At 40.4% G+C, this 14,245-nt stretch overlaps 1 protein-coding gene across 5 annotated transcripts in view; it reads left to right on the top strand.

Annotated features, from left to right (window-relative positions):
• Nucleotides 1-14,245, top strand: part of hsd17b12a (hydroxysteroid (17-beta) dehydrogenase 12a) — a 66,594-nt gene that overhangs the window by 47,905 nt on the left and 4,444 nt on the right. For all 5 annotated transcript variants that reach the window (XM_047353462.1, XM_047353444.1, XM_047353453.1 and 2 more), the window contains 6 exons: nt 8,379-8,425; nt 9,312-9,387; nt 11,427-11,534; nt 13,149-13,213; nt 13,364-13,408; nt 13,797-13,831. In XM_047353462.1, the coding sequence (XP_047209418.1) occupies nt 8,379-8,425; nt 9,312-9,387; nt 11,427-11,534; nt 13,149-13,213; nt 13,364-13,408; nt 13,797-13,831 (376 nt within the window). The remainder of the gene's footprint in view (nt 1-8,378; nt 8,426-9,311; nt 9,388-11,426; nt 11,535-13,148; nt 13,214-13,363; nt 13,409-13,796; nt 13,832-14,245) is intronic.

Genomic DNA, 14,245 nt, shown 5'->3' with positions numbered 1-14,245 from the left:
ACGCCCACCCCACCCGGCTCTGACGGAGTATGCGGAGGAATGTCGCTGCACAGATGAATCATGCTAGTTCATCGTCATCCGCTGGTCTTATAGATTCTGATCAACCCGTTCTCTCCACCCCTAAAATGAAAGCCAGATCGATATTTGTACGGAGCAATAACTTCTTTCAAGAGGTTTCGCTCCTGCATTTTGCATAACAAGAAGTGACTCATTATGCGTGTTAATTGTGATGCTCCTGCAGAGGCCTTTTGTTAATAAGGCATGACTCAGGGTGCAGGCCTCTAGTCTTATCGGAGGTTGCCCTTCATCCTAACTTTTCTACATAAACGTAACATGTGCGCCTGCATGCCACTCCCTGAAACCAGTGGTTTCCCCGGTTCCAACGGCTGATGATGGCACTGGATGAGCGGTTGTGGGGGATGTGAGCTCTGCTGTTCTCACCAGCGGGTTGGACCTGATCTGTCGGTGTAGCCAGTTTAGGCGGTGGTGGTAATTTTTTGTATTTCTTCTTGATGAGCACATTCAGCAAGTGGGGTGACTGCTTCACTCTGCAGCTTTTAGTTTCAGTCTGATTCATATGTATTGCTCTGGGTTCTGCTTCTCATGTCTTGTAAATTTCCCTTTTTAAAACTTACTGAAACAAAACTGCTGAGCTTCAGATCACCTCTAAATAATCATAATTTGGGACCCACTTCAAGTAAAGAGATTCAGCCACCTCAACACAAATGACTTTCCTTTTTATTGTCTATGCAAGCTCTATTTTTTATGAATATTTACTATTTCTGTATTTAATCCACTCTGTAGAATTTGGGAGGTGGAGCCAAGTTAAAATGTGGGTTAACAAGTAACCATGGGAGTGAGGGGGGCAATTACTCACTGGTCTGGTTGGAAAAGGAAATTCATTGCTAGCTCACAGAAGCAGCACTGCTTATATTATGCTCTTGAATTTATTTTGAAGCACGCAGCAGAAGAAAAAATGTCATGCTGAGTTTGAACAAAAAATTGGTTATGGAAGTGTCTTGCAGCCAGGGCTGACCCAAGATTATATGAGGCCCTAAGCAGAGTTTTGTTTGGAGGCGAGGCATCTTCCAGTTTAGCCCACTAGCCACCACAGCTTGACCTATGTTTTATATTTTCCAATAATATTTTTACTAGTTTTTTTTTTTTTTCTGCCTTTAACAGACTCTGTGCGGGAGGAGGAGCGAAGTTTAATGTTGCCTTATAACAGCTGTGGGGAAATTATTCGCTTATGTTTTTCCAGCTGAAATATAAAGCACCAGTAGATTTTGAAGTTGCTTTAGGATATGACTTTTAAAATTGTTTAAATTTTGTAGTATGAGTGCCCTAAGAAAAATGTAGATTTGATCAATCTTCTCTGTGAATTCAAGTTCTCTCCCTGTAATTCCTTGTTTTGACAACACAGAAGTAAATGGTGTCTTCATACCTGCAGCCACACAAGTATTCTACCTTTACAACAATAAAATCAAGCATTTCCCTCTAAATAAGCAGCGATCAATAGCTAATAGTTTCTTTAAAAAAAAAAAGTTATAATTTTGCTTCTAGAAAAATCATGCTGACTTGGCTTGGTAACTGGCATTTCCTCGTTAGACAGGTTTGCCTGTTTTTCCATAACTAAGAAGTTTACTTCGCAGCAATAAAAAGAAACCAAAACATAATCTAATGTTTTAAGAAACGGAGCAGGTATACACCACCGTCCCTACAACATGTTGGGACATGTTGGATGAAGCTCGGCAGCTCTCACAGGCAGATCAGGGAATCCACTGGAGTTCTTTTCAGGTTGCTGGGACTCCTAAGCCAGAATGGAGGCATTCCAGCATGAATCAAAACAATTTGTCCAGGCGCTCTGCTGCACTGCCTCCGCATCCCCTCTTCGATTCGTAAGCCAAAAGTACCCTTTTGCTGAAGCCTAATCAAAGGCTTGATTCTTATATATATATTATTTTTTTTCTTTAAGATGGAAATGTTTTATTTCTGCTCTCTTTGTTGTTGTTTTCTTAGTATTTTCTTTCTGCAGTGTTCAAGTCAGATATTCATTCTGCAAGAAGAAAATATTACAATGCAGCATCCAAAGCTATTAAAGCATCTTTTTTTTTAGACAGTTATGCAGCTTTCTAGTCAAATATGCAGTTCTCCTTGGGTTTTCCTCACCCCATTCCCTCCTTCAGTCTTAGACTCCAGCTTGGCCATATTATGTAAGCAAGCGCCAGTGTCTGCTCTGTTGCGTGCTTGTAAAACTCTATTATAGAGAACTAAATTTAGACAGAGAACGGAGGGGGGATCTGATTGGGTGTGCATCTGTTTCCACCCCTACTTCCCTTTGACATTAGTTTATTCAGAAAATGGCTCGATTATGTAAAGAGGATGCAGCCATTCACCAGCAAAACACATGAGTGACATGGGCAGGGGTCAGTTCTCTGTTTAGAGAAACACACACGTTCATCAACACACCCTCTAAGCAAATGAACATGTTACTATAGGCAAACATTTTGGGGATTTATTTTTTTATGAATTGGGCTTTAAATGAAATGTGCACATGTGAATGAAATCGGTCCTCGTGCGTGTCTCTCTGGCTGTAGGGTCTCCTGTTATCCTTGTGACTGTGCTTCCCTTTAGTGCTCTGTGTATGTGTGGATGGATGCTAAGAGCACTGCTCTTCTCATGAACAGACACTCGCGTGTCGGAGGAGCGGGTGCTGTAAAGAAAACACGAAGAAGGGGGGGAAATGCTTCTCCATCATTTAAAGCCCTTCTTAGACCGTTTTGCACATATTCTTGGCAAAGTGATGTCTGTGCCGTCCTTCATTTTTTGCAATTATCTTTGTTTGCCTGTCAACCTCTCAAAGTAGGTAAAAAAAATGGCTTTTTAGCAAGTATAGGCAAGTTTTATTTCTTTTAGGGCTGGCGTTTCCCAGGGATTTGTTCACAAGCCAGAATGTTAGCATTTTTTAGGTAGAAATTTGCTGCAACTTTAAAAGAATTTTGACTCTTTCATTTCAGGTTTTATATATGGTTACACTGACATTTCTGAATGTCATGAACAAATCATGAGGATGAGACCAATTCCTTACTTGAGTCTATTTAACTTTAATTACCTTTTTTTTTTTTTTTTGGCATCATTTGATGTAGCCTCTTCGGTTTGTTGCTTGGAGCACAAATTTAACCTAGAATTTGAAGGAACACGCATCAAGGAGCTTTGGATAGAAAAGGGAATTTTAGAACATTTTGTTCCTGTTGATCAGTCTTTTCAGAATTTGTCAAATTTGTTGACTTTGCCCTAAAAAGTAGCAGAAATTCTGCAGCACTGAAATTAAAACAAGTTCTCATTAGAGCTGTTTTACAACCATTTCATGAAAATGTGGTAGGTTTAGATTTTAAGATATTGTCATCTGCCAATTGACGCCAGTCCTTCCAGGATGTTCTCGGAGGAATGATTTCTATGAAGTTATGCTTACATTACATCACCTAAGCAGCGTGCAAATATTTGATCCCTAAATAAACTTATGGGGTATGTTGGGTTCAAAAAAGTGCATCTTTTAATTTGATAGGGGAATTTAATGGTTTTATTTGTAGCTCGATTTAAATATTTTCTTTTGGCTGCAGGTTGAAGAGACTAAAAAAATATATAGGATGGCGTTTAATTCCTTTGTTTCACACAATATAAGCGAATCTAGTTGTGCCAAAGTCTCAGTCTCTCATAAAGCAGTGAAAATGAACTTTAAGACAACGAAAACGACTAGAGGAAAAAATAGTGACACTGCTTTTAGAAAAAAATTTTTTATTTATTGCTCTCATCCCCATAATAGATTCATGACCTATCTTGAGCAGCTCTGAAGTACTTGTTCTGTTTTCCCCTCTGTTGCCCCTCACCCTCCCTCACCAATCTCAGTCTCCTTTTGGCTTGATCGAGATTTATTTTTGTCAGTGTTTACATCACCCATGTGACTTCCCCCGCAGGTGTATGTGTGTGTTTTGAATGAATGTGAAAAGTGGGAGGATGAGTTTCTCTTTTTGGGATGGGTACGACAGTGAAGCTGCAGTCATTGTGTTCCTCACCGTTACATAATCGAAGAATCATGATTTGGATTGTGATTCTCCGTTTAGCTTTACTAACGTAAGTGGTTTCCTCTTATCCATGCTTGCAGTGCTAATGCAGGCGTAGGAGCATTACGTGGAGGGTTAAGGATCCAGCATCCTCCTTGGCATTGTGACCATGATGGTAGGGGATCTTATTGGTATTCAGGTGTTGTGGCAGGCAGCTCCCAGATGAGCCAGTGCAGGTGCTGCTATTTTTACTCCCCTAGCTGCTTTTTTTAGACCCTCAGAATAGTGAGCAAGCTGCAGGCAGGGGCTGCTCCACTGCTGAGGGAGGGAGGGAGACAGAAAAGGATGGGGGATCTCAATACCTCTGAATGTATTGTGCAACACCAGGCACAGTTGAGCTGCAGTGCAAACGCGCCCCCGTCAGGTCACCCAGAGCCCAGCAACGATGGACCAGTTTCTCAGACGTGTTGGTATGGGTAGCAGAACATGGACAGAGCGACCCAGGTTCCAGTCCCTTTCCTCACACACATACAGCATTCTGTGCCCCATCAACATACATTCAGTATGTTTGCATCAGTGTTGCTGTCACTCACAAGCTCGATTCCGTATGCCTTTATTGAACGTTGGTGCTTTGTCACTGATGCCATGCGTTGGTCACATGAGGGAATGATAAAAACGCAGTGGGATGAAGAAAAGGCATTTTGTAAGAAAATTGGGGGTTGCACAAATAAAAATAATAGATGTATATTAAGTTTTAAAATGGCTTTTCTTGTGGCTGTAATGATTATTGAGCTTAATGTGCATCATGCCTTTTTTTTTTTCTGGAAAAATCCCCTACATGTGACCTTGATTGTAATTCTCTTATACTGCTAAGGTGGTTGTTTGACTCTAATAGGGGTTAAAGGTAAAACAAGACATTCCAGATTATTTCAAAAGATGGGCAGATACACATTTGAGTTCCTTTTTAAATAATTTTTTTTTTTTTGGTGGATATTTTAAATGCACCATGGCTATCTGTAGATAAATGCCCATGTCTGTCTTGTTCTTTATACCTTTTTTTTTTTTAATGAATTTTTCTGTCCATGCTGAAAATTACGAGCACTACATCATATTTAATGTGCATAAAAGGGTTCATAGTGAAGGTTCTTCGTTGGAGGTGTACACTTGGAAAATTACCAACTGAATTCCTAATCTTAGGAATGCAGTCTGCTAGGAATATCCATCTTAAACTAACAGATCAGCCTGGACGGGTTTGTAGTCGGAGAGCATTCCTGCATTACTTTATCTGCATGTTAGGCTTGTGTGTATGTGCTGAGGTTCAAACAGTTACAGGGGTTGGACAATGAACTGAAACACCAGTCATTTTAGTGTGGGAGGTTTCATGTCTAAATTGGACCAGCCTGGTAGCCAGTCTTCATTGATTGCACATTGCACCAGTAAGAGCAGAATGTGAAGGTTCAATTAGCAGGGTAAGAGCACAGTTTTGCTCAAAATATTGAAATGCACACAACATTATGGGTGACATACCAGAGTTCAAAAGAGGATAAATTGTTGGTGCACGTCTTGCTGGCGCATCTGTGACCAAGACAACAAGTCTTTGTGATGTATCAAGAGCCACGGTATCCAGGGTAATGTCAGCATACCACCAAGAAGGACAAACCACATCCAACAGGATTAACTGTGGACTCAAGAGGAAGCTGTCTGAAAGGGATGTTCGGGTGCTAACCCGGATTGTATCCAAAAAAGATAAAACCACGGCTGCCCAAATCACGGCAGAATTAAATGTGCACCTCAACTCTCCTGTTTCCACCAGAACTGTCCGTCAGGAGCTCCACAGGGTCAATATACACGACCGGGCTGCTAAAGCCAAACCTTTGGTCACTCATGCCAATGCCAAACGTCGGTTTCAATGGTGCAAGGAGCGCAAATCTTGGGCTGTGGACAATGTGAAACATGTATTGTTCTCTGATGAGTCCACCTTTACTGTTTTCCCCACATCCGGGAGAGTTACGGTGTGGAGAAGCCCCAAAGAAGCGTACCACCCAGACTGTTGCATGCCCAGAGTGAAGCATGGGGATGGATCAGTGATGGTTTGGGCTGCCATATCATGGCATTCCCTTGGCCCAATACTTGTGCTAGATGGGCGCGTCACTGCCAAGGACTACCGAACCATTCTTGAGGACCATGTGCATCCAATGGTTCAAACATTGTATCCTGAAGGCGGTGCCGTGTATCAGGATGACAATGCACCAATACACACAGCAAGACTGGTGAAAGATTGGTTTGATGAACATGAAAGTGAAGTTGAACATCTCCCATGGCCTGCACAGTCACCAGATCTAAATATTATTGAGCCACTTTGGGGTGTTTTGGAGGAGCGAGTCAGGAAACGTTTTCCTCCACCAGTATCACGTAGTGACCTGGCCACTATCCTGCAAGAAGAATGGCTTAAAATCCCTCTGACCACTGTGCAGGACTTGTATATGTCATTCCCAGGACGAACTGATGCTGTATTGGCCGCAAAAGGAGGCCCTACACCATACTAATAAATTATTGTGGTCTAAAACCAGGTGTTTCAGTTTCATTGTCCAACCCTTGTATGTTGTACGTGCATTTTGTTGTGTTCTTGTTCCATTACAAATGAGCAACATTTTCTTCACCCGATAGCCAGAAATTCCAGCAAAGGATACCTGTCCTAGCTCCCTTTTGGGGAAGTGGTTTTGTCCAATGAGGGAGGAATGTGCTCAATGTGTTGAGACTTCTTTTTTTTTTTTTTTTTTTTTTTCTTTTGGGTGAATTTCTTTTTGGGTCCTTGAAGTTTCATAATGTTACAACTTCTTCTTCCAGTTGCACTTTTCCCCTCCAACAGTTCACATCCCTTTACATTTTTCCAGTGTTGTAAATTGCTGCAGCTCATGAAACAAACCCTGTTTCCCATCCTGTCGACAGGGGTACCACCCTCTCCCTCCCCAGCCATTTTTCTTTGGAGCAGCTGTGTCCTCCTCCCTGCCTCCTTCCCCTGCAGCTGCAGCCTCAACCAGATTTGGTACAACCCGTGCCCATTGAGGCTTTTCTGCCATGGAGCGTTTCATTCTTAACATGAGGAGGGTGGAGGTTTAAAAATGACCAGAGATTCTTGCTCTCCCTTTCCCATTTTACAATGGTGCAAGTGCCTCTAGCTCCTCTCCTTGTCATTCACTCACTTTTCCCTCTCTTCCCGTCTGCTCTGATCTCCATTCTGTATATCTCCTCCGTTCTTTTGTTCTCTTGCTTCGCTCCAGTTCTATTTTTAGCCACCCCTAGGATCCCTCCCTACCCCACTTCACCCTCCTTTCTCCCTCTCCATGTTCGTCATCACTCCCTCCTCTCTGCATCCCTCTGTAATCTTCCTTTTTACCCAGCCCTCTGCAAGCGAATGTTGTGTGTGTTGTATGTATGTATGTCTATATATATATATGACCACCAATGTACTCCTCTTCATATAGTTGTCTTCCTTCTTTTTTATCTATCATCTCCTTAATCAATTTAAAAGGGGTTGATGGGCAGTACAACTTTGAAAATGGCCTATTCTGCTAGATGAAGTGAGGAGCACTCTGAACACAAGAAATTCAGTTTCCTGCTTCATCATCTCAGCCTTTGTGCTATCTTATATGAGAATCGTCTGCTTTTACCAAACCTTTCTGCACCACACTTGCCTTCCAGTACTTCTTGTACGCCACTCGATGTCTGAACTAGGGAGAATCTTCAGCCATGCACACCACAATTACATAAAAATAAGCAAGGTATCTGGCATTAATGTAAGAGGTTCTCATTTGTTTTTATATCCACACTGATTTCCTGCGGTGTATGTGTTGTAAAACTGTGCTGCACATGATTCTTTTTATTTGGTTGAAGGAAATATCTGTCCTTGTATAGCCTGTAATGTTCCTTCCCCAGTAGCAGACGAGTTTTGTTGCAGGGCGTGTTCAACTGATCTTGCGATGACTGTCTTTTTGGCATTTTTGGGCGTTGACTTATGCAAGTGGTCAAACCTGATGCGACTGCGTCATAACTTTCTGAACAAAGATTTGATTTCAGTTCCTAAGCCAGAAGAAATTCTGAGTTTTTTTTTGTTTTTCTTTTCCATTAAAGCATGACTGAGTCATTTTAACTGTTAGATTATATTTTCTCACTTTGACAAGAATTATTTCAGTCCCAGCTTTGAGACGTTCACTTACTCATGCATTTAAAGTCTTCTTGACTAAAGCCCTGCTGTGTGCTTGCCAACTTTAACTTACCTTGACCTCCTATTTATAGTTTTCCTCTGTTTCTCCCCAGTTGTGACAGGAGCCACAGATGGCATCGGGAAATCCTACGCGGAGGAGGTAAAGCTCTCTGCTCGTTTTTCCTTACTTGGAAAGTCTGTGACTTATGCACATACACTGTTCACTTATAGGTAACAAACAGTAGGGGAGAATTTGTACAGACCCATTTACATGCGTGCACACTTTAATACAAACTTGTGTACCCAGCACATGATCATAATGGAAAAAACCCACATCAAACAGTTGCTTGTAGAGATGCACCAATCCAACCTTTTCTCACAATAAACGTTTGTGTTTAGGTCTGACCTGCCAGTATAGAATTTTATTATTTCTCCAGTTCTAAGCTCTTTAATATGATGTATTTAAAAAAGGAAAACAATATGCTGCAAGTTCTTAAATCCAGCAGAAAACAAAGGAATTACACAATTATCCCCACTGATCCCCTAACCTTTACCTGATTTTAATTTTTTTTTATTAAACCCAAAAGTGCATCAAAGTGCATGCTGTTGGTTGATATGCCTGTAAACCAACAAGTGTGAGACTTTCTTGTTTTGATACAGTTAATAATTAGGAAAGTCTTACTGATCAGAGAGAATCAAGGGAAAATTGTAATTTTGTTGTTGTTTTTTTTGATCTCAGGTTTTTTAATTAGTGTCACCTTAGCAACTTTAGTAACTTTAGCAGCCTGCAACTCAAACAAGTCAAACTGTTTATTTGCAGTGCCCATTCAGTAGGAGATCATCATTTCCCTCTTTAACTTTTCACCTGTTCACCTATTTTAAAGCTGATCCACTTGTTTCCATTGGAAACGGCATACATGTACATAACATTAACCATGTTCTTCATCAAAAATTTACTGTCACATTAAGAACGTTGTATGTGTCACGTCTGGCTGTATAAGTTGCATTTAAAGAATATGATTTAAGTTTTTTTTTTAATGCTTTAGTTGGCTCGTCGAGGGTTTGCCATGATGTTGATCAGTCGCTCCCAAGAGAAGTTGAATGACGTTGCCAGGTCACTTGGTAAGTGAAACCTACTGTTTTGCTAACATCATGGGTTCGGTTTGTGCTTGAGAGCTTGCCATATGTGCGTGGGGAGAAGAGTGAGGCCTTAAACGTCTGCATGGCCTCCCAGTTCCTTCTTTTTACCAGAATATATTTCAAATCTAAAATTAAGAGAGTAAGACGTAGAAATGCACGACTCAGAATGTTGCTGCTGATTTCCAATCATTTTTTCTAAGATCCTTCTCTGACTATTTTAGCCAATTCTGGGTTCTCTAAGATCGATTGCACAGGAAGAGATGAGATTTTCTAGTGGTAAGTGGTGATAAATTAGGACTATAGACGTCATGCTGAGACAGTGGCTATAAAATAAGGTTTCAAAACTATTTTAAAAGGAAGATAATATTTTGAACCATCTTTAGCATCGTCTGTTAGCAATTAGCATAGTTGGCATTACTAAAACTCATTGTGTGTATTTTGTTCAAAATGTCTAGCCTTATCTTTAAATCTGAGACATTGAACAGGCTGCCAACATTTCAAATACAGCGTGTTGCATAGGTGACTGAGGTTAAAAGCTGAAACGGATAAATTAGAGCAACTTAATGCAGCCATCATGTTATCTGCTAGTATTCATGCTCTCTTGTAGCCTGACATGTCGGAACGTATATTTGATAGCTTCTTTCTCCTCTGTGCTTCCTCTGATTCCATTTTAAACGGCTAACTCGTACTAAAAACAGTTACCTTTTGAGTCTTCAGTCACAGCAAGAGTATTGTCACCAAGTGACAATTGTTATGGTGGGTTCACTGATTTAAATGAGATTGTTCTCTTTAATTTCTGACTGGCTGGTCACCAGTCAAGGGTAGTTTCTGTACATCTCTAGAAAGAAGCCAACCTTTAATAGAATGGATTATTTTTCATGGAATAAAGTATAAACTGTAGATGGTAAACATTTGCCATATTTAAAATTGATTGCACAACTTTTTTGTGCAACTAGACTGGCGAGGAAAGGGTTGCATTCAGCATAGAGAACCTGCTGTTTTACTTCTTCTTTGTTCAGAGAGAAGAAGGGACTATCAAATCCTTCCAAGAGAAACTGCACTAACTTGTTCTTTTGAGCAGACCTGTTCACATTTCTGGTTCCTGTAGTACATGAGCTTGCCTATGAAAGGGGAACGACTTCTGTTTACCTCCGTCTGGTCTGTCTTCAGATGTTAAGACATGGCCGAATGACAAGCGTGTGCCCTGTCCCTCTGTTAATAGTGCCCTCTCCACAACTCGCCATTTTTTCCATCTGTTTCTGACATTTCCCACAGTGCAATTTCCCCTGTCGTGGCTCAAATCGAGGGAGGGGGCTGATGGGTTGTCACGAGCAAGGAGCGGCGTGCCAAACTCTGGCACCCTCCTTCACGATTAGTCAGACAAACCTGGCCTGCCTGACATGTAACCTGGCAACCCTCCCTGTCCCACCTATGATTTCACCTTTGTGCATTTCCGTTATGTTCCATGAAGGCTTATTTGAATCTTGATTTCTTCTAATGGCTTCCCCAAAGTACAACCTCACAAAGTCACTATGTGAGTTTTTGTTTTTGTCCCTCTCTTTGTCTTCTTGAACAACGCTAAGCTCTCACAACTTCTACAATCTGAGCCAGCAATTTTCCTCTCAACACTCCCTCTGCTAAATAAGTCTTTGGACAATGGATTCTAATTGTAGCAGGCATGTCAAACATGAGCTAGAGGGGTCAAAGAGGACCAGCACTCTGGTTTGTTGGTGCACAGCACCCTCTTCAGTTCTTGTCTGACACTGACTGGGAACGGATTTGAAAGAGGATTGTTCTGTTGGGTCTAATTTAGGAAACTTGGTCATAATGGTGCAGAATCTTAAACATGCACTGTTTTCTTTTTACCTTTTTTATTTTTGCATCTTAAGAACATGAGTTTTCGATTCAATTCAAAAATACTTTGTTAATCCCAAAGTTGTATACATTCTTTTAATTTTCTTATTATTGTTTTTATGTAATTGTGACTCAGAAATAAATGAACTCTTGTTTTCTTCTCACAGAGGAGCAGTTTAAAGTGGAGACCAGAACAATTGCTGTTGACTTTGGCAAACTGGATATTTACTCTAAAATTGAAGAAGGACTGGCAAATCTGGAGATTGGTGTTCTTGGTAAGAGCTGATTGTTTTTTCTCCTTTTTCCACATCACATTATATTTTGGTTAGACGGTATTATTACATATTTGTTGTCCTGCTCAAAGTAGTGAGAGGATCAAACATAAAGACAGATGCAACCTTTAAGGTATGGAATTTGATTTTTATCATTTTACACTTTAGGGTTTTACAAAGGACCACATTGGTGTCAAACTCCAATCCAGCAACTTTTAGATGTGTCCCTGGTCCAAAACACCTGGATCAAATGGCTGAATTTCCTCCTCAGTGTTCAGTCAAGTTATTTTATTTGAGTGTTTGAAGCAGAGACGCATCTAAAAGTTGTAGGACATTGGCCCTTGAGAGCTGGAGTTTGACATCTGTAAATGCACAAGTTAACTGGCCAATCTGCTCTAATCGCTGAGGTCCGGGCCAGAAGAATTTGTACTTTTTAATAAATAGAAGAAATGACCACATCAAAATGAATAACTCCTGCTAATTTTGGTCTATTACTGCATCATCAGTGTTTTTGAGCCACGTTTTCTGTTTTTAATACACATTTGATGAAGATTGGTTTCCAGAAAATCCCCATTTTTTAAAATCTCATAATTCCTTCATTTCCTTGTGGGCTGCAATGCTGCTTCCTCTATGAAAGATCAAGCACATACTTTATCCAATGTGTTATAGTCCTTGGAATGATTTACAACTCAGAATTGCAAAAATGTCAGACCTCCAAGCTGACGTTATTAAAAAGCTGTGAAAAACTACCAAATTGAATCTGAAAAGTATGGAATTCTGTAATTAAGACCTTTTATGAACCCCATATAAACGGCAAGGACAAACATCTCCTATAATGCAAAGAAAAATGAGACAATAAACTGACAATCCTTTACTACGTCATTTTTTTTTTCTTTATGAAGACACAAGGGATTTAATGTGAACCTGAAATGAAATGTTATTGTATGCTGTTATAGACTTTGAAAGTTTTAATGTTCATACTGTAGGTTACATTGTGAATGTTGTTGAATAGAGGTTATAATTATCTAACGGCCAATACAGGAAACTGGTGAAGTTCTCTCATTTAAATACTTGAAACAGCGAACACCTTGACTTTGGATCAATTTGTCTTTGTGTAAGTACCATGATTTCTTTAGGTACGTGTCATGTTAATACTCCCTCAATCGGGTACTATGACCATTTGGCCAAAAAGAAATAAAAGCTCACTTATACTTTTTACATGTTTTCGGAGAAGGCTACCTGTTCAAATTCCTAAACTCTAGCTTTAGAAACCTTTGAATAAACATTATTTTTTGTCAGTTTAAACATGTAATATACACGGAGCAGTTGTATGATCCAAGCACTTGTGTTGTCTGTAGATGTTCTGATTCCAGAGTTCATGCTGTACTCTTCAGCTGAACATTTAAGGAACTCTTTGTTCTTTTTATGATACCAGTTGTGCTCTACTGGTTGCAAGGTGTGGCTGTGTCTGCCGTTTTTGCTGCCACCTTGTGGTGGAAAGGATTATTTATTTAATTTTATTTTTTTACTCTGAAGCTCCAGGATGTTTTTATGAAATCAGTAAAGTAATTTTTCCTCTTTTCTTTGTTTTTTTTTTTTGTTTTTTTCCTTCAACAGTTAACAATGTTGGTGTCTCTTACCCCTACCCTGAATACTACCTCCACATTCCTGATCTGGAAAATGTGAGTAAATCCACATTTGCACATGGAAGTCTCGGGTTACTTTCACCTTGAAGCCAAGTTTATTCTTTTGTTTAGCAAATGGCTCTAAATACTGTTTTTATTTTATTTATTTTTTCCCATCCTAACTTGAATTGACTTTTTCTGTTTCAGTTTATCACGAATTTGATCAACGTCAACATGACCTCAGTCTGCCAGGTAAGGATTCTGTTCAGTACCTTTTGTAATTATTGTGAATTGTACATCAATGCCATGACCCAAGTCTACATCCAGAGCCACGCTGTGGCTTTTGCCTTCTATACTTTCATTGTTTTCTCCTTTTCTCATCCTGCTCTTCCCACTGTGGTACCTGCAGTCTCAGTTGTTCCCAAAGCAACGATGGACTACACCAACGCTGTCTGTGCTCGCCACCCACGCAACTCTTTCTCTCTGCTGTTTTTTTTCTGCCCATCTCTCTCATCATGCTACTTTTAGTCCTTTTTTTTTTTTTTTTTTTCTTGTGATTCCTTGTATTTATTCAGTTACCATTCTTTGTAGGCTGTTGCTAATACTGACTAAGCTTTATGGTGTTGTCCTTGCTTTCTAGATGACCCGCCTGGTGCTGCCCAAAATGGTTGAGAGGTGAGTTGGGGCTTCCATGTTATGCGACATGACTGCAGTTAAACGGCAGAGTGCTGAATGATAGAGTGGGGCACATGCCTCAGTGAGGATCTCCACAAATTAACATTTTTTTTATGATGTTGTGAGAGGAAAGATGTTTATAAAACGAGACGATTTTCATTAGTGGGGGGGGGGGGGGGGGGGGGGGGGTGAGAAACGAGCCTTTTCCCATCACTGCATCTCTTTCTTTCTCCTCCTTTGTTCGCAATGCTGACAAGCTTTCAATTCACACAAAGTGCTCTTCCGACCCGATTGGATGCTCCGTTTCCATGTGATTCCCGCTGGCCAATAGCAATGAAAGCACATTTGGTGCCGTGTGAGGCTGTAGTGTTTTCACTACATCACTGCAGCAACAGGTTGCCATGGCAACGTGCA

The sequence above is a fragment of the Girardinichthys multiradiatus genome, chromosome 2 (assembly GCF_021462225.1).
Source record: "Girardinichthys multiradiatus isolate DD_20200921_A chromosome 2, DD_fGirMul_XY1, whole genome shotgun sequence".
In the NCBI taxonomy this organism is placed as follows: domain Eukaryota; kingdom Metazoa; phylum Chordata; class Actinopteri; order Cyprinodontiformes; family Goodeidae; genus Girardinichthys; species Girardinichthys multiradiatus.
This window is presented reverse-complemented; position numbering and strand designations above follow the sequence as displayed.